General features: G+C 43.8%; 1 protein-coding gene across 1 annotated transcript; it reads right to left on the bottom strand.

Annotated features, from left to right (window-relative positions):
• Positions 1 to 18,139: 18,139 nt before the first annotated feature.
• Positions 18,140 to 20,801, bottom strand: LOC109943595 (plant UBX domain-containing protein 2-like). The gene is made up of 4 exons (XM_035961275.1): positions 20,742 to 20,801; positions 19,028 to 19,654; positions 18,312 to 18,590; positions 18,140 to 18,178 (listed from the first exon to the last, which is right to left on the bottom strand). Exons 1-3 carry the CDS (start codon positions 20,799 to 20,801, stop codon positions 18,483 to 18,485), a joined length of 795 nt encoding a protein of 264 aa, XP_035817168.1. The 3' UTR covers positions 18,140 to 18,178; positions 18,312 to 18,482.
• Between the last annotated feature and the right edge of the window lie 245 nt (positions 20,802 to 21,046).

Raw genomic sequence — 21,046 nt, 5'->3', positions numbered from 1 at the left:
ACATGAGCAATGAGAGTGGCCTTCCGAAATGAGTATTGTTCAAGAGTTCACATGCTCGAGGTGAATCACTACCGGAATCGGGCCTTTGCCGAGTGCTTTTTCTCGGGCACTCGGCAAAGAAGCCTTTGCCAAGAGCCGCTCTCGGCAAAGTCCTGCTCTCGGTAACGAGCTCGTTTACCGAAAGTAGGACACTCGGCACAGAAACACACTCGGCAAAGACATATTTGCCGAGCGGCGAACACTTGGCAAAGGTGGCGCTCGGCAAAGGGCCGTCAGCGACCGTCTAAAGCTGACGGACGTCAGCCTTTGCCAATATGCACTTTACGTGTTTACTTTGTAGAAGATTCCATATTAGTGCGCCGCACATCCTCTGTGCTGGGAGCCGATGGTGGATAGGTGGTGCTCTCCTGAGTGGGACAAGACGCACAACGCTAGCCGAGAACGGCGTATGATGATGCAAGGTCCCTCCCACCACCAAGGCAACCGGAGCCTGGGCCAATATGCAGAAGCATGGGTAAGCCCTCTTTTTATTTAGGTATATAGCACTGGATTAGATATTATTTCTAACTATCTCGTTGGTTTTCTTGCAGTCGGCATCACATGGTGGCCGACCTTGCTCCATCTTCTTGGCCTATGCTATGGTTCATAAGGGGAAGGCGACGTCCGACGTCACCTACAACCCGGATGATGGGCCCGAGGCCTACCCCAACCCTGCCGTCTACAGCCGCCTTCATGACTATACCACCATGGCGCAGGAGGTCCATGACCCAGAATATGATCCGAGCACCGAGCAGATCGACCCGATGTGCTCATGAGGGTCAGAGGAGGCAAGAGACATGGGCGGTACTGGATATATATAGTACGTATGGCAGCATCATCGACGATGAGCTGGGCGGTGCTGGTGGCCGTCGTGCTGATGATGCAGTGCTGCAACGTGGTCGTTGCGGCGAGGCCGCTGATGATGATGGAGGCGCCGGCGGTAGCTACAGCTGACGGCGGCTGGCTGGAGATGATCATGCATGTGCTGCAAGGGCCGGGCTCCAACAACCACAACTGCCAAGCTCCCAACGGATCCTGCCCCTGATAATCTAGCTGCTAGCCAACTCCATACCAGTCGATCATCACTTAACCTGTGCATATAGTATATAGGTACTCGTCGAGGGTTTGTAGTAATTAACCAAGCAAGCTAGCTAGTTGTTTGAATTATTTGTATTAAAGTTAATTAACTTCGTGCAAAAGCGCACAGCGGCCTCTGGCACTCTCTCACATTATTATTCTTTTATACATATATATATATATATATATATATATATATATATATATATATATATATATATATATATATATATATATATATATATATATATAGAAAGAGATTGTATGTTAAGAGCTTCGAGCTTACAGTAACTAGAGTTAGTCCTAGTCCAATAATATCTTTCAGTTCATTATTTACAGTAACCACCTAGATTCGTGTACGGCTGTTATGTAGGGATCTTATGTGACATCGCACTGGCCATTGTAACAATATTTATACTATATCTGACACTATTTACGCTCAAACTTGAGAATTTTACGATAACGAATACGACGTCCCAGATATCCACGTGTTTCTCACGTTGGCTCGTTATTTACGATAATCACCTGGATTCACGCATGTCTGTTACGCGAGGGTTGTACATGACATTGTGTTGACCATTATAACAATATTTATGTGATATCTTGTACCATTTACGCTCAAACTTGAGGATTTTATGCTCAAACCTGACGGCGTGCCCATCAGTGTCCTGATCGGGTTAGTCCCCACCCGATCGAATCGAAATCGTGCACCGGTGGTCTAGTGGGGTCGGGGTGAGTAGTGCAAACCCGAAACGCGCACTGGTTGGGGCTTCCTGTAATCAACACTATTTGTCACACTAGGTGAAGCTTCACCCAACCGACAATTACTGAATATCACTCAGTAATTTTCAGTAATAACCAAAATTCGCTTAGTTACTATTAATAATTACTGAGTGTTCTTCAATAATTACCGGCTAGGTGAAGCTTCACCTAAGGTAACGAATAGTGTGTATATATTTATATATAAACTAAAGGTTCATATGTTTTGTTTGTCTGCTCAATTCTCCTAGCTCGTCTATATAAATTTCATCATGTCATCGTTTTTCTCGGTTCGCTTCACTTTCTCTACTTCAGTTGTTAGTCAAGTGCCTCTATTCTAGTTCTTGCGCACATGAGCACTGAGAGTGGCCTTTCGAAATGAGTATCGTTCAAGAGTTCACATGCTCGAGGTGAATGCCTGCAATCTCGTTTTTGGAGATAATTGTTCTGTTTCCTTTTTATGATAATTGTTTTGTTACCTTTATTTAGTGAATTTCTACGTGTTGTATATAAAAATGGATATAAATTTTTTGGCTACGATAGGACTACCCAGATTGAATGAAATATTGGGTCCGGCCCCCACTATCTGGCTTGATCGGAGAGCCGGCCGGTTGACAAAGGCACTTGTGATTGCGAGGTCTTCGTAACAATCTTGTTCCTTAAAACCTGAAGCATTTTGGAGCGCTCTCTGCGATTCGGGGCTCTTTTGCCACTGCTGTGTCAACGCGTGGCGTGTGCTCACGGACCCGAAAATGCATTTCAATTCAGCAGAGCTACGAACGTATCGTCCCGTATTCCTCTCTCTCTCAATCACTTCCACCTCCGCCTTCGTATGCCTTCTCCTACACGGCTGGGCCCGCATCCCCCTCCCACTCGGGATTCTTCGACGACCTGCTGCCTCTTGCTCACACCAGCCAGTTTCGCCCGACGAACTCGGTCGACGAGGGGCCACATCGCTCGGAAGGAACTGAGCCTCCGACAAGGGTGCCATCGGAAAGACCACCACAACCAGCAGCCTAGCCGCCTCCCTCTCCCTCGCGCGCCTCGACCTCTTAGCTGTCGACGCCGACCTCCACAACCTTGACCTTCTGCTCGGCTTCAAGAACCGTGTCCACCTCACCGCTGCCAACGTCCTTGCGGGGGACTGTCCACTCGACCAGGCATTTGTCCGTCACCGTGTGCTCCACCCACGAGCTCCATTTCCTGTCTCTCTAGGACCCGCTGCAGGCTGCCCCTCGCATTCAGATCCAAGACACGCTCGCCCAGCCCGCCCGTGTTCATCCTCATCGTCGTCGGTGGCGATGTCGTTTGGGAATGGTGGCCTGGCCTGGAAAGCGACCTAATGTACTCCCTTGATGCCCTGCCCACCGCTTCACTGCCTTGATGTTCTTGGCCCAGGACGGCTTCACGATGGTGCATGCTTTGCTGCCGGCAGCATCGGCGTTGGAGTCTCCTCGATCTGCCGCCGCCACAACATTGGGCTCCACGTCTCGCTTCGCCACTTACAGCACTGACCGCTGCTCCTCGACAAGCCTCTACACGAGTTGTAGCCACGACGGCAGGTGGAGCCCAATTACAAATCTTTATGTGTTCTATTTAAATGTAGGTTCTACTTGCGAGTGAATATGCAAAAAGGAATTACATGCAGTCTTGTTTGGTTTTATTCAAAGTTCAGCAGGTTAATAATGCGATTTGAAGTACAAACATGTTGCTGGAATTATTTACCTGGTTTGTGTTCTCCTTGTTGATACATTTTTGTTATAAATGTAGATTGGAGGTGTAACCGGAATTGCACTGGGTGTGGCTCTATTCTTTTCAGTCTACATGTTAGTTGTATTTGCCATGCAGATAATGTCCATATGTTTTTATCTGCAGCTGTTATTGAGAAAGGCAATGATTTTATACATATGTTTAAGATATCTATCATATCTAAGTTGACCAGGCTGTAATTCAAAATTTGGCAACTTAGTTTTTATAAAAAAAGCAGTAGTAGATTAATTATCGCTAAATGGTTCTCTCAGTACATGAACACTTTTGTTTTATGTTGAAAGTAGGGTATGTATAAAATCAATCATCGACATCTATTTATGTCACAATCTAATTTCTATGCCAACCAATCTATGCAGTAAAACAAAGATGGCCTTCAACTACTAACTATAGAAAAGGCTTGCTACATAGGAAAGGTATGTTCTCTCTTATCTACTTGGCTCACAAATAGACAAACCTTTGTGTGTATAGTTGATTCGACTTAACTGTGTGGTAGGTGGTCATTGGAATGGATGTTCCTGCTTCTGATTTTTCGGTGAGGACAAGACTTATGATCTTAATTTCATGCAAGAGGTAAGAATTGCAAATTCTTATTATGCTTTTATAGTTTTATGTACCTGTAGCTATAGATATTCCCTATGTTATTATGTTGGACTTTGATAATTTATGAGTTTTATATTAACGTGTACTCAGTTTCTTGGCCAGAATGATGATGATTCAGACAAAATTTCAGGCGACAGCCTACAAGATCTGTATAAGTCCTTTGATTCTAAGTACCCTATTGTGTCAATTGAAGATCCATTTGTTTTCATCGCTTTGTCTTAAAATTCTCAGCAGTTCCATTTGATGACCATTTGATATATTATCTTGTTTGGATTTGATTAATATTTCTTCATATCTAGCATAAGTTTTGACCTGACCTAGTTAGCAATAAAAAATGGCCCGAATCACCGGCTGACACTCCATACCACCCTACACAAGCTAAATTTGTATTTGCTAACTAAATGCGAAAATTTATGACACCATATACTGCATCTTCATCTGCAGGCACATGAACAAGATTATCATTCACATGCTCTTTTTCATGGGAATCTGTTGGTACAAGATTATCATATCAACCGCAATTTCTTGATTGGGCTTACCTAGTAGCCTCACACCCTGATGCCGCCAAAGAAAACTACGACAGCGACCGGGTATATATGGGGCTCTGGAAAGCCAAGTGCAGACCAGCTAAGATAACTTTTGTCACAAGTAATTATTGTTTATGTACTTAGGTTGGTTATTTAATAATGGCACCACCAGTAGATCTGCCTTGAATTTTGTTAAGGAAGTCTTTTTTTCCTGTTTTGTTGGATTGACCTGTTGTTTTGCTACCGAGAATTCAACTGGGTCGTCGGTTGATTTCCCATATCTACTTGACCTGTTGTTGTGGCAGTGAGCAGCTGGCGTGTGGACTTGCCGTGACCTGGTCCCACGCGTCAACCGCCACGACAGAGGAGTAGGGGTATAAACGGTACATATATTATCCGAGCATCCGACCATTCGAAGAGGCTAATTATTTGGCTGGATAGTTTTTTCGGATATCCACAGAATTTTCGGATTTTGGATTCGAATTCGGATAGTACAATTCGGATATCGGATACGGATATGAGATCACTGATATCCGAATATCTTCTCGGATAACTATCCGGATTTCATATTTCGGATATCTGGACATCTACCCAGATATCTTACCAGATTTCAGATATTCGGATAGTTACATGTGGAATCGCCCTAAATATCTAAGTTTCAATATAATCAATACTTCACTTTATCATTTTCATATGTGGACTTGAGGTTATGTTCTTATATAATGTTTATTGATCCTGGTAACCTATTTGCAATTTTCGGTCGATAGTGGAATATTTTATGAATTCAAATGCATTTTGATAATTTTCTGTAGAAAAAATTATAATAATACACAAATAGTCTCAAAAAATCATGAAATTTGACGGAGGAGCAATATATGCCCATATAGCATCCTCAAAAATGTTTGGGCCATAAAATCTAAAGATTGTCAGCGTTTCTTTCAATTCACTTTCACTTGTTACGTGAGTTACATATGATATCACCTTAACTATCCAAATTTTAACATAATCAATACTTCACTTTATCATTTTCATATGAGGATTTGAGGTTATCTTTTTATATGATGTTTATTAGTTTTGGTAACTTATTTGCTATTTTCGGTCGACATTATAATATTTTATGGATTTAATTGCATTTTGATGATTTTCTACAAAAAGAAATTAATAATACACAAATAGTCTCAGAAATTCATGAAATTTGGCATAGGAGCAACATATGTCCATATAGCATCCTCAAAAATGTTTGAACCATAAAATTCACAAGATGTCATCAATTATTTCATTTTATTTCCACTTATTTGTGAAACCCGTAATGATTACACGTGAAACCACCATAATAATACGTGAAACCACATATCATAGTTATCAATATTTTACGAATTTAATTGCATTTTAATGATTTTCTACATAAAGAAATTAATAATACTCAAAATAGCCTTAGAAATTGATGGAATTATATGGAGGTGTTGCATATGTGCACATATAATCCTCAAAAATGTTTGGACTAAAGGAGGGGCTAAATGATTACAACTATGATATGTGTGGAATGGTGTCTTACACGATATTCGACAAAAATATTCGTTACCGATGCTATCCGTGTCCGATTAGCTTCGTATTCGATCCACGACTATCCGTATTTGTATTCGAGAACATCCGTATTTGTATTCGTATTCGAAGCTATCCGTATTCGAATTTGGATCCGAATAAAAATATGAAAACAAATATGATTTCATTGATATCCATCCGTATTCGATCCGATTGCACCCCTACAGAGGAGCCACTTCCGCTTGCCAACGGGTCTATGTCAGGCTGCCGCTTCAGAAAGGAAAACACAACACACCCTACGAGACTAGCACTTTCGGGGACACAGATGCAAACTCTTTGCCGATTATAACTCTCGATAAAAAAAATCTCGACGAACTGTACATCCGTAACAAGTTTTTTGCTAAATGATTTATCGAATGCCATTGATATTGGGTAAAGAAAAGTCGTCGTCACAGTAACAAAGACTTTGCCGAGCGTCTTTCTTAACGGAATAAAGTCTATATAGACGAGCTCGGTAGTGAAGTTTGCGTGGAGTTATTTAACCTCTTAACTAGAAGATATTCCGAGCAACTAGCTTGCTTGCTTACTACAAACCTACGAGTATACCAATATACTGTATGCACAGGTTAAGTGATTAGTCAGTCGGCTAGCTAGTTTATCAGGGGCATGATCCGTTGGGAGCTGTGCAGTTAAGGTTGTTCGAGCCGGGCCCTTGTAGCACCTGCGTGATCATCTCCAGCCAGCCGCCGTCCGCCGGCGCCTCCATCAGCAGCGGCCTCGCCCCGACGACCATGTTGCAGCACTGCATCAGCGCGACGGCCACCAGCATCGCCCAGCTCATCGCCGCCATCGTCGCCGTTGCCATACAGTATCCGTTCAAGTAGTCCAGCGCTAGGCAGGCTAGCAGATAAGTGTGGTTGCAGACGACGTACGATCGAGATGGAACTGGTACTCTTGAATGGTTTGTTGGGAGGCAAAGATGCATGCATGCGTTCCTTTTATAGCTTCGTTTACACAACGCAAGGTTTAAAGGCGCGCCGACGTACGCGCAGGGTGCCGGGGCGCCTTGGTCATGTTGAATTTCAATTCACAAGCTAAGGTTGAAAAGTCACAATCAAACCAAGCTGCATGCGCTATGCATACTAACCCGTCCAAACAAAAAGGTCCCATGTTCGCTCCCTCCGACCAGCAAGGACTAAAATTCACTCCGCGTTAATAAGCCTACCATGGAGAAAATGAGTTAATTAGGGCCCTAATTTGGATACAAGACTTTTTTTTTGGACGTACCTGCCTTTCATTAACTCAGTTGGCCGAAGCCTCAAACATTAGGGGCATGTTTCAGGTTTGGCAGCGATGGAAACAAAGGAAATTGGAATTGAATAGTTGAATAGCAAGGGTATTCTAGTCTCTCCAATCCCCTTAATTTCCTCTGCTACCAAACAAGCATTGCCTACACATGCGCACGTCGGAGATACAATGCCAGCATATCTCCAATTTAGGCTCTGTTCGTTTTTATCAAATTCATGGGATTGAGAGGGATTGAATCCCTACAAGTTAAAATCCTCCTCAATCTACTCCAATCCTCCTCGATCCCTATGGATTAGAGATGAAACGAACAAAGCCTTATGTGTAATGTATGTACGTGTGTCACTGTGACCTGCTTCACTAGAACAAACATGAGCAACCCTATTATAAACTCAATTTCTAAGAAAACAAAACTCGTTAAAGACAAGTTTAGTTTTGTCGATCTCTTTCAGCAGTACTCTCGACTCTTCTCCCACAATTCAAGCAACTAAAGGCAGGCAGTCTCAAATGCACCCGTTGTAGATCTTGTACCTTATTAGCAAACCCCTTAGCGCATCCCTACAAGCTAGCCAGCGCGTCCATCAAACACACTATTATAGAAATCGTTTTTACAAGCAGTCCTACAACAATCTTTTTAAGCGGAGGACATGTCCGCTACCATTTAGCTCATCATGAAAATCACCATCTTTGCAGATAGAGCACTCAGAACCGGTTATAAAGAACAATCTTTGTAGGTGGTTGTCTTAAACCAACCGTCTGTAAAGATAGATTTTTACATGCGTGTGACTTAATTCTACAAGAGAACATGCAAATAAACATTTCCCGCTAAAACAGCTTATTTTCGACGATTTTGGCTTGTCCAAGATTTTTAGTCGAAAATAATTGCTATTTTTTTTGTTGTTGCCGCTGAAACTTAGTTATTTTGGGCAGCTTTACAACAACACCCAAAAATAGGCCTCACATCATTTATTTTCTATGGCTAGCTATAGCCGAAAAAATAAGTGATTGCTATTTTTTAATGAGTCAAAAATAAGTGATTGTTATTTTAACGAGTCAAGGACTGTTCGTGCCATACTCCGACTTCATATAGAAATGAATGTAGTGTTGGCTACATATACAAACATGTTTGTTAGATTCACGTTAAACAAATACTATTTTAATGTAACAAACAACAGTCACTACCGGAATCCGGGCCTTTACCGAGTGCTCGACGCTTTGCCGAGTGCTTTCTATCAGGCACTCGACAAAGAAGTCTTTGCCGAGTACCACACTCGGCAAAGTCCTACTCTCGGTAACGATGGTGTTTGCCGAGAGCATGACTCTCGGCACAGGATTACACTCGGCAAAGAAATCTTTGCCGAGAGCCAAACACTCGGCAAAGGGCGGCTCTCGGCAAAGGGCCGCCAGCCGCCGTCTAAAGCTGACGGCCGTTACCTTTACCGAGAGCCGAAATCTGGCACTCGGCAACGAATCTTCTTTGCCGAGTGCCTCCCGTTTGACACTCGGCAGAACAGGGTTTGCCGAGTGACTTTCTTGGGCACTCGGCAAAATATATTTTTATATTTTTTTATTTTGCCAACCAAACTTTTTGTGGTATGTTTCTACAATATGTAGACCTACATGTACCATTTTAGGACAATTATAAAAGTATTTTGTATAACTACTGGATTTAGTTCGTTTATTTGAATTTCTTCAGAAAATTCACATTTGAACTGCAAGTCACTCGAAACTTGGAAAACCGTGCATGCAAAAGTGATATCCATGCTATTTAGCACAAGTTACGACCGATTTTAGGAGCGGACCGGAAACTTCGAGCACCATGCTCACTGAACATGGCCGTGAACTTGCCATCCATCTGTTTAAAAATTGTATAAAACATAAACAAAGTCAGAAAATCATGAAACTTGTCCACATGTCATGATATCATATGTAGAGGCTGTGATAAAAATTTGAGAATGTTTGGAGAAAGTTGTGAGATGCTTTTCTTTGTCGAATGCCCGATAAAATGTACTCGGCAAAGAAGCCTTTGCCGATGTACTATTTGCCAAGCCATCTTTATCGAGTACCACACTCGGCAAAGACTTTGTCGAGTGTTTTTCAGGGTTTGCCGAGTGCCTGATTCCGGTAGTGAGTGATCGAACATACTGGAAGTCGTACGAGATCATCACAAAGTCCTTGCCCTGTCTCACAAAATGACCAATTGCCCTCACAAAGTCCTTTTTATTCTGTGTCCTATTATTTATGTCATTATTGAACTCCTTTTTAGAACTTTTAGAACTCATTTGAGTTTTTGTCAAAGTTGATGGTGAAAGTTGTCTTGCAAACCTAGGTCAGGTCAATGACGCAACACTTCCATGTGTCAACTTTCTCTATGTGCATCTATTGCATCCTACATGGAGACACAATCCTTAATCAACACCGTCACATAGCATGTATTCATAGAGTAAAAGGAGAAAATATGTGAGCTTACACGCCCCAGAAAGCTATTATATTGATGTTGAGCATTCTACGTCGGTACATCTCACCCACAAGTCTTTGATATCGATTATCAATGTTTTATCTTTGCTACAGAATGCGTCTTTGGGCATATTACATGTGAGGTGGGTCAACCCCGTTGCCATTGCATCCATGTGATCCATGTATGAAGTCTCCCAATGGGGAAATGTCGCTTGTACAATTGTACTGTGCTATGGAATATATGACTTTTTGAAGATATACTTTCAAGAACAAACTTCTTTCTTGAAGATTGACTCATTTGTGCGCATAAACAACTACTCACAACAATATGTTACATCGTCTTGTTCCCAAACTCAAGAGGTTGAGCAACTTGAGGCCTTTGACCAAAACGTACACCTAGCTACGCAATTTTGCATGGAGTTAATTAACCTCTTAATTACAAAGAATTCCGAACACCTAGCTAGCTGCTTGCTTGCTTAGTACAAAAAAACTACGAGTATCCATATACTATATATGCACAGGTTAAGTGATTAGTCGGCCGGCTAGCTAGGTTATCAGGGGCAGGATCCGTTGGGAGCTTGGCAGTTGTGGTTGTTGGAGCCGGGCCCTTGTAGCACCTGCATGATCATCTCCAGCCAGCCGCCGTCGGCTGTAGCTACCGCCGGCGCCTCCATCATCAGCAGCGGCCTCGCCGCGACGACCACGTTGCAGCACTGCATCATCAGCACGACGACGGCCACCATCACCGCCCAGCTCATCGTCGATGATGCTGCCATACGTACTATATCCGATCAAGTTCTGCGCTAGCTAGTATAGGCCGGGCTAGCAGAGAGAACTGAGAAGTGTGGTGATTGCAGACGATCGATGTTGAATGGTTTGTTGGGAGACAAGATAGATGCATGCATGAGTTGCTTTTATAGCGCTTCGCGCTACGTACGGAAGGTTGTTTAAACGAGAGCCGAGACCGGGTCTATACTGATGGTCTATTATATAATTTATATTATTCTCTCGACCGCGCGCGCGCGCCAACGTACGTACGCGCAGGAGGCCGGGTCTCGCCTTGTGGTCAAGTTGAATTTCAATTCACATGGTTCAAAATCTACCCATCAAACAAGCCGGCCATGTTCGCTCTGTCCGGAAAACCATGACCACCGTTAGACCAGGCCACGGTCCTGTGAAAGAATGTGCATGTAGCCTTCCCGCGGGGCAAATAACCAGATAACATCGTGTGATCGTGTGTAGATTGGCTGTCTGTCAACCTTGTGAGTTTCAACTGCGAACTTGCATGTGGCCACCAAGCAAGCTTGTTCAAGCAACAGCCACGGACCGAGTAAGTAGTAGCTAGCTGTGAGCTGAAAAAAACTGCGTAAATTTTAAAAGTACAAGACCGATCCAAAGAATCAAAAGAACGGACCCGGTCCGGTGTCATATTTTTTCTGCTAGCTAGCGCGGCACTGCAGCACCACCACCACCTTGCCTCTTTTCTTCCAACAACCGTACGTCCGTACCATTCCAAGCAAGTTCATGCTATCCATCCAATCCATCCGTCGTCTCGTCTGCACCACAATCACATCCTCCAACGAGAGTGCGATCTGCAACTGGGTCTCTCTTCATTCTTTATTCAAAATTTCAAATGCATACACTGTGTGGTACGTAAGACTACCTTCTTTTTAATGTAATGATACGACCATTGCCTCTCTATTAAGAAAAAACTTTTAAAGAAAATCAGGTTCAAAACCTACATAGGATGCACAAGTAACCCAGATAATAGCAGAATCACACACAAATCTATCCAGACTCATCGTTGCCGAACTTAATACAAGGAACGAGCAGCTCCGACTCCCCAAGATGGGCAAGACAGGGCCAAAGAAAACCTGACGACGTCTATAAACACCGGCACAGAAGGAGGAAGGCTGCGGTGCGCCGTCGTTGCCAAGCCTCGAGACTTGCCCCACTCGAGACAGCTTCGATTCTTCACCATTAAGACTTCAAAACTTGATCCTCGGCCCCGCGCGCCCTCGGCATTCGCCCAACCTCCGAAGCAATCCAGACCACGAATAAGGGGGTTCACCGCAAGTCATCGTTTCCGAGCCACATCCCCTGACGTAGCAGCTTCGAATTCACGTTGCAAAGCCCAAACCCACCCAGATATCGGACGTCGAGAAGCGAAAGCATCAACCGAAGGCAAGCTTCAATAGCGACACCATCAGGAAGGTAGTGACGTCCGGGATGCCATCTCTGCCTATCCGAGATGGACCAGCCTTTTGCTCATGGAAGACAGTGCTGGGAAATGCGACACCCTCAACACGGAAAGTGGCGCCCACGGACGTCACCATCGCACGGCCTCTCTATCAAAAAATTTCTACAACTGAAGCAATAATTTACTAAGTTCACCTATATTGAGCAAATATGTTTCGAATCTGCTAAGTTTGAACTATATTGGCTAAGTTAAACATAAAATGAGGAAATTTATCAAATCTGCTCACCCCCAGGTTGGCAAGGCTGATCTTACTTGGTCAGGATAGGCAAGGAAGCTAGCTAGTCAAGCATACCAAACCGATCAAAATATCTCTATACTATACTTAAAGCATCAGATTCAACGGTCGTTCTGTGTCATCTTTTTACAAAAAAATCCCTATATTTCTTCCAAATCAACTCAGCGTAAAATATTAAAAAGCAAGTGCATGAAGTGGGGTTTGGAACCCACACCCTGATGGAAGAAGGGTGGAAGACACTGAACGAAGCTGTCTAATAACCAGTAGAACATCATGCTCAAGTGTTTATAATATTGAATATAAATTGTACATATGTATATATGATTTTTTTTTTGTAAAATAAAAAAAATATTCGTGCCGGGCCGGGCCAGCACTATGGGCCGAGGCTATGGCCCAAGCACTGCACGACAACCGCACGACACTCGTGCCGGGTTGGACGAGACACTATTAAATGGGTCGTGCATCGGGCCGGCTCGCTAGACATGACCCATTTGACCATCTATACATCCACACGATAATGATGGTCCTCGCCTTCAGTTGCCACCACTTCGTTCGCCATTCTATTTCTTTTCTCTCTCCTTTCATGCCTCCACCTCCGCGCCACCCCATTCTTGGCAGAGGGCGTAGGAGCAGGTGCCTCCTCCCCGTATTCGTCCGATACCAGCCTCGACACCGACTCGCGCAGTGGCTATTGCACATCCACGAGGACGTTTCACATCATGCACGCACCATCGTTTTCGCCGTCGTTGGACGCCCCGTTCGTCTTCTTGGCCTTCACCCTGTTCTTCCTCCGAAACCTGCTGCCCCCGCACACGGTCACAACCGCGAGCCGACCGACGCTCGTCGACGTAGGTACGGGGCGAGTCGGTCATGCTCCTGGCCTTTCAATTCACCGTGTGTGCCGTCGAGGAGGACATGGTGGCGCCTGTCACGATTAGGTTATCTTAGCGATGAGGAGTCTAGGTCTGAGATATTTGACAACTAAGGCCCATAGCGTGGCAGCAGTCGGCATATGCTACGGAGTTGGTGGTGGTGTTGTGTCGCTTCGGCGGGTCCAGGGCTGGGAAGACACTCGCATTCTCTCGCCCTTCTCGGACTGACGCCTGATGCGGGCCCCTCTTGGTTTGGAGCTGCTCCGGCTGGGCTTCTTTCTTTGCTTGCGTGCTCTCCCTATATATCTATCGGTAAACTACCTATGTCGCCTCCAGATGCCTAGGTCTTCGTCGTGTCCTTCTCCGGCAATGAACATGTATGTCTGGCTCTTCCCTTCCCCTCCTGCTCTATGAAACCTTAGAAGTGGGAGAGGCGCTGGATGGGGGTCTCTGAATTGCTGCCTATGGTATCCGTGCGTTCATAAAAAAATATTATGTGAAGAGTGGAGACAATCAATAAAAAATCTTGAAATCTTTCTGGTGAATAATTTACGTGAGTATTATCGTGAGGCGTTGCAATACACGAATAACCGACTAGTATAGTTTTATGCGAGAGCCAGCCTCGCCTTGCCTTTCAGCTTCATTAATATTATATCAAACCGTCGCCAACCTTTTTGTTGTAATATAGCTGGCACTTGGTTGATGGTTGGACGATGGAGCACTTGTAACAAAAACGAAAATGTCGGGGTCACGTTGAAGGTCCAAATGGTTCCTGGACTCATTCTCATCTAATTAATCGAGCGAGCCCGAATTCTAGCACGTACGTACGTCGTCAAAAGTGATCGTATCGTACAAGTAGAATCAATAAATTCAATTCAATTAATTTGAATGAGTTGAGAATCGGTCCCTATACTCCCTGTTGACCACTGTTCAACTATAAGCGTGTTTAATAACTAGACTGCCTTTTGGTACGGTACGGTGGGCATGCATGGCATGAAAACCATTTTTCATATATACATCACTTTTCAAGTAAGTTGACCAATGGAGAATCAAGGACATGCATGTAATAATTAATGCAGGCGTCGTCCTCGCGGAAAGAACGAATTAAGAACTATAACTGTAACCCTGACGTACTGGTAATTAACAGAAAATAGGACTGGCACCAAAATTTTCAACTGTTTTATTATTTTTAAACACAACGGCATGCATATATATTAATATGTAGGTCTACTATAATGCCGTAAGTGTGTAGTGTTGTCTGACACTTTGACCTTAATTTACGTAGGCACGCTTGGACTCGATCAAACAGAGGACGTACCAAGCTAGTCAATGTGTGAGCCACGTACGTACCTACCTACGACATGCGGCCACTGTCCCCACAGTATCAGACGAACAACGCGGATAGGCTGTTGCATCACTTGTCCTACTAGCTGTAATTAGCATCACGTGCTCAGGATTATGTGGAGCCATAAATTTTTTAGACGTCCTGCATATGTAATAGAGGTCACGTACGGTTGGCCGTGTCCACCACCGAAATCCGGTTCTTTGCCGAGTGCTCGGCGTTTTGCCGATTGTTTTCTTTGCCGATTGCTTCACTCGATAAAGTTCTGCTCTCGGTAATGACGGCGTTTGATGAGAGCAGGACTCTCGGCACAGGAATACACTCGACAAAGATTTCTTTCCCGAGTATCAAACACTCGGCGAAGGGCGGCGCTCGGCAAACGGTCGCCAGCCGCCGTGTAAAGCTGACGGCCGTTATCTCTGCCGAGAGCCGAGTTCTGGCACTCGGCAAAGGTTCTTTTTTGTCGAGTGCCCACCGTTTGACACTTGGTAGAGTAAGGTTTGCCGAGTGCTCGCCTTGGACACTCGGCAAAGTATATTTTTATTTTTTTATTTTTCCAACCAAACTTTTTATAGTATGTTCCTACACTATGTAGACCTACATCTACCATTTTAGGACAATTATAAAAGTGTTTTCTATAACTATTAGATTTAGTTCGTTTATTTGAATTTTTTCAGAAAATTCACATTTTGAACTGCAAGTCACTCGAAACTTGGAAAACCGTGCATGCAAAAATGATATCCATGCTATTTAGCACAAGTTACGACCGATTTCAGGAGCGGACCGGAAACTTCGAGCACCATGCTAACTAAACATGGTCGTGAACTTGCTATCCAGCTGTTTAAAAATTGTATAAAACACAAACAAAGTCAAAAAATTATGAAACTTGTCCACATGTCATGATATCATATATAGAGGCTGTGATAAAAAATTAAGAATGTTTCGAAAAAGTTGTGAGACACTATGTGTAGAAACCTAAGCGATCTACACATGAAACCTAACAAAGGGCCCCGCTGGTGGAATCTTTGCCGAGTGCAGGATAGTAGACACTCGGCAAAGTGGTAACTTCTTTGCCGAGTGTCACCTAGAACACTCAGCAAAGACGCTGTCTCTATTACCCAGCGTCGTGACGGTGGCTTTTTTTTTGTCGACTGCCCGATAAAAAGTACTCGGCAAAAAAGCCGTTGCCGATGTACGGTTCGCCGAGCTCTCTTTGTCGAGTGTCACAGGCTTTGCCGAGTGTTTTCCAGCCTTCGCCGAGTGCTTCAGATACTCGGCAAAGAGAACGATTCCGGTAGTGATCTAAGCAGAAATCAATTTTTAGAAACGGTTGACATATTGCCATAAGCAAATTTTCCGAGAAATCATATACCATAGGGGTAGTTTATTATATCCTCCTATATAAATCGGTGATTTCTAACGGTGGTTTCCAGTAAAATAATATTTTTTTACAAAAATATAATGAGATGAAGATTAACATTATATTCAAATAATTGTAGAACTCAGCCAGAACAATTATAGTTTATAATTTTTTATATAAGACCATTTAGAGAGACCTATATGTGTTTTAAATTCTTAAAGTTTTAAACTTCAAATTTTAAAATTTTAATACATATACATCCGGCCGGTTGCAAACATCCTTGTAAATATATATCACTTTTGTACTTATATATATATATAATCAAGGTAATGGAAGTCCTGGACTTCGAATAGTAGGGGAAGCCCCAGCCAGAACGTGGACAGGCCACCACTCGCTTGCTTGCGTCAGGATTTATACGCATGCATAAACATATTGAATAATATGCATAAACTATGCAAAAAAATTTGTTGACGCGCAAATCACGTGGGATGACTTTACAAGTTTGTTCAATGTTTACGACTGCATAAGAACATGAAACGTAACAGCATAAACCATGCAATATCGCGATGTCAGACCATTTATGCTATTGTATATACGTGATCAGTGTGTGCGCAGATCTAGGTTGGTTTGAGATTAGGAAAGTAGCGTTGTAAATTCGCGATAAATGTGGGACGGTTACCGCGTAAATCGCCGATCTGTTTCGCAACGACGAATGAGGCCCAAATTACGGCGCGAAAAACACACGCTCCGATCGTGCTAGGGTTCTGGCTCAGCTGGATTTAATCATAAAACGTGAACCGAAATAGCGTAAATGAATAATACGAAATTTACGTAAATTATATACCTGTTTCGTAACAGCGAATGGGGCCCGAAAATTACGGCGTGAAAATTGTGCATGTTCGATCGTGCACGGATTTTGGCTCGGTCAAATTTTAGTGTAAAACGTGAACCAAAATAGCGTAAATGGGTACAAATTTTAGTGTACATCATCAATCTATTTCGTAACGACGAATGGGGTCTAAATTACGGCGTGAAAATTGCGTGCTCCGATCGTGCTCGGGTTCTAGCTCAGGTGGATTTAAGCGTAAAACGTGATCCAAAACAGCGTAAATGAATACGAATTTCAGCGTAAATCCACGATCTATTTTGTAACGACGAATGTGGCACTTGCTTTTTAGTGGAAGCGTAAAATGCAATAAGAGGTATTGTAGTTTTTTTGAAAATGTATAAATCACGATGGTCATAGAAGGCACTTGTTTTTGTGCATAGTATGCCAAAATATAAAGTAGATCATACACGACCACAACAAATTCTATATATAAATTCTATATGTAAAGTTGAATTTCAATTCTCATGCATGGTTCAAAATCTACCCATCAAACAAACCGGCCATGTTCACTCTGTCCGAAAAACCATGACCATTAGACCAGACCGCGGTCCTGCGGGGTACTGTAGTAGTGAAAGAATGTGCATGTACGCGGACCATTATACTAGGGGCGTGTTTGGTTCGGCTTTTTTCTGACCAGCTTATCTGAAAAGCTGGCTGTGGGGAAAAGCTGGCTGTTGGGAAAAGCTGGTGGTTAGAATTTAGGTGTTTGGTTCGCCAGCTGTGCAGAAAAGTTGTTCGTGAGAATCTACGTGTTTGGATAATCAGATTCTCATATTACAGATTCTATTCGAACAAACGATAAAATGAAACCCATAACGAAGAAAAGGTCATTACACATTAATTATTGGAGTTGATTACATCATAAGTACCGTTACATTGACATACTTAACTACGACACTAATGCTCATCAGATGTGCTACTACTACTCTCACCTAAAGGTACATCATGACTGATGCTAACACATGCATAGGCAACAATACTGAATTTTTCTCATGCATTGTGGTCTTAATTATATTTTACAATAGGACAACCCTATGGCTACAACATTGTCCAGAACAAATGGGTAAACGGACAGTAAAAATCACCTCACGGCATCCATATTTTCCTTGTCCTAAAATTTTTCTTCCTTGAACTCCAAGAGGATCTGCAGAAAATAAAACACATATTTTCATTGTTATGTAGAAGGTTGTCAGTTGAATTGTAAAAACATATTTTTGTAGCCTGTGATGCTAAACCAGGATAACATGTTCTCTCCGAAAGAAGAATCAGAATAATACCTTGGTTTACTTGAATTACTTCTTTGTTGCTCAGTATTTCCATTGTTTCAGAAGTCATGTTTCTGACATCACAGCCAATTAAAAGATTTATCTTATTGAGTTATTGTTGTCAATGCTAAGTTAACTGCACGCAGATGCAGAAAATTGTAATTCTATAATTGAGATGTTCACTTACCCAGCATCAGAGTATATACCAAGTTTCAGACCTTTTCCATGCACATAATCTGCAAGGGCTTTGATGCCTGAAGGGAAAGTCTTTGGATCAGGCAGCAATTGATCCTAGATGTTAAAAAGAAAGATCCATTAGAATTGTATAAATAAGCTGATGATTATGAAAGTACAGGGGGGCATGTTGTATGGAGAAGTTTAGAACCCTATATAGAGTTGTAAAAAATATTTTGCAAAACAAAAATCAGAGACTAAACAGTATACAAATAAGGACATTGCAAACAAGCTTAGATATTTTCCCAATTTAGAATACATGCACTGAGGTCCGGTTTTCACCAAAACCAGGAAAAATGACCACACGAACATTTTGCTGACAAAGTATACAATGAGCCATTCAACAAGCACAACAATTAAGACTATTTGATCATGCCATTATGGCATAAAAATGATCAAGTAAACTATATGCTACCTAATCAATTTCAGCGCATGTCTGCAAATGCAAATTGAAAGAGAATTTGGGAAACCATGGAACCAAAGCATCCCATTACCTGCTTTCCTCGTTTCACGTATGACCAGCAATCATCTGAAGAAGTAAAGAAATATCTGAACTTGTCGTTCTCGGGCTCCTGCAGCAGGTTGCCCAGCAGGCGTTTGACCACCTCCACGGAGGCCGCGGGCGGGGCCGGGTCGGCGGCGAGGTACGCGGAAGCGCACGCGCGGGCGCCCCCTGCCGACGCGAGGCAGCCGTCGAGGTGCTCGGAGACGGCGACCTCGGACGGGAACGCGTCTTCGCAGCTGGGGCAAGCGACGGCGGCGGCGGCCGCGGTGCCGTTCGCATCTGGACAGCGGGAGGAGGAGACGAGGGGCGTGAAGGGGGCGAAATCGGAGCGGCGCTGGTGGAGAGCTGTCGGCGCTGGTGGAGAGCTGGAGAGCTGCCGGTGCGATGGGTTCGCGGCGGCGGCGCGATGGCTTCGCGGCGGCGGAGGAGCGTCGCGTGGGCTACAACCCTGCGCGGCTTCGAACCGAAGCCAACTGACGGGCGCTTCGGGCGTTAAGTGGGCGGAAGGCTTCCTGCGGAAGCGCGTCGCGGAGAAGCGGCGCGAGAAGCTACCCGTTTGGCTCCAGCTTCTGCTTCTGTCGGCCAGAAGCCGCCCAGAAGCTGAACCAAACAGGGGCTAGGTAACATCGTGTGATCGTGTGTAGATTGGCTGTCTGTCAACCTTGTGAGTTTGAACTGCGAACTTGTTCAAGCAACACCCGCGGACCGAGTAAGTATAGATGGCCAAATGGGTCATGCTAAATGGACCGGTACTAAGCACGACACGGCCCATATAGTGCTTCGGCACGGCACGAGCCCGATTCATATAGTGCCAGTGCCGGCACGACACGAGTCTTGTGCCGTGCTTGGGCCGCCACCCCGGCACGATGGGCTGGCACGAACACGACACGATTAACTGACCGACACGATTATGCACGAGTTAGACCAACATGTGGTTTAAAGATGTGATTGTGATATTTGCACGTAATTGTATATTGTTATTTGTTATGATTTACACATAATGAATTCACTTTATAATGATATAAATATTCAAGTTTTAAAATTATATATAATCTTAAAGATCTTTTATATTTTTTGAGCTTTTAAAATGAAATAGTGTCTGAGCTGACACAGACACTATTAGGTATTAGTGCCCTATAGTGCCAGCACGGCACGATTAAGCACTATATTGTAGTGCCTGGACCACTACTTAGGCACTAGTACCAGCACGGCATGACACAATACTTAATAGTGCTAGTGCCGGGCCAGGCCACTCGGCCCGTTTGGCCATCTATAAGAGTAAGTACTAGCTAGTTGTGAGCTGAAAAAAACTGCGTACAAGACCGATCCAAAGAATCAAAAGAACGGACCCGGTCCGGTCCGGTGTCATATATTTTTTCTGCTTGCGCGGCACTGCAGCACCACCACCTTGCCTCTCTTCTTCCAACAATCGTACGTCCGTACCATTCCAAGCAAGTTCATACCATCCATCCAATCCATCTGTCGTCTCTTCTGTACCACAAACACAACCTCCAACGAGAGTGCGATCTGCAACTGGGTCTCTTCATTCTTTATTCAAACTTTCAAATGCATACACACTGTCTGGTATGGTACGTAAGACTACCTTCTTTTTAATGTAATGCATGGTAGGAGCACTGACTATCTCTATTAACAAAAAGAAATAAATTGACCTAGTTTTAAAGAAAATCGGGTTCAAAACTTACATAGGGTGCACAAGTAACCCAGATAACAGCAGAACCACACACAAATCCATCCAGCGTCATCGTTGCGAGCTTAATACAAGGAACGAGCAGCTCCGACTCCCCAAGATTGACAACATAGGGCCAAAGCAAACATGACGACGGCTACAAACACCAGCACAGAAAAAGGAAGGTCGCGGTACGCTGTCGTTGCCAAGCCTCGAGACATGCCCCACTCGAGGCAGCTCTGATTCTTCACCAACAAGACTTCCAAACTTGATCCTCGGCCCCGCGCGCCCTCGACATTCGCCTAGGCTCCGAAGCAATCC

Source organism: Zea mays, chromosome 1, assembly GCF_902167145.1.
Source record: "Zea mays cultivar B73 chromosome 1, Zm-B73-REFERENCE-NAM-5.0, whole genome shotgun sequence".
NCBI classification, from domain to species: Eukaryota; Viridiplantae; Streptophyta; class Magnoliopsida; order Poales; family Poaceae; genus Zea; species Zea mays.
This window is presented reverse-complemented; position numbering and strand designations above follow the sequence as displayed.

Coding starts and splice junctions, on each gene's coding strand:
- LOC109943595 (XM_035961275.1), bottom strand. CDS start 20,801: ATGACGCTGGATGGATTTGTGTGTGGTTCTGCTGTTATCTGGGTTACT. Junction 19,655..20,741: donor GGGTTACTTGTGCACCCTAT/GTAAGTTTTGAA, acceptor GATGTTACCTAG/CCCCTGTTTGGTTCAGCTTC. Junction 18,591..19,027: donor ACGTGAAACGAGGAAAGCAG/GTAATGGGATGC, acceptor TTTAACATCTAG/GATCAATTGCTGCCTGATCC.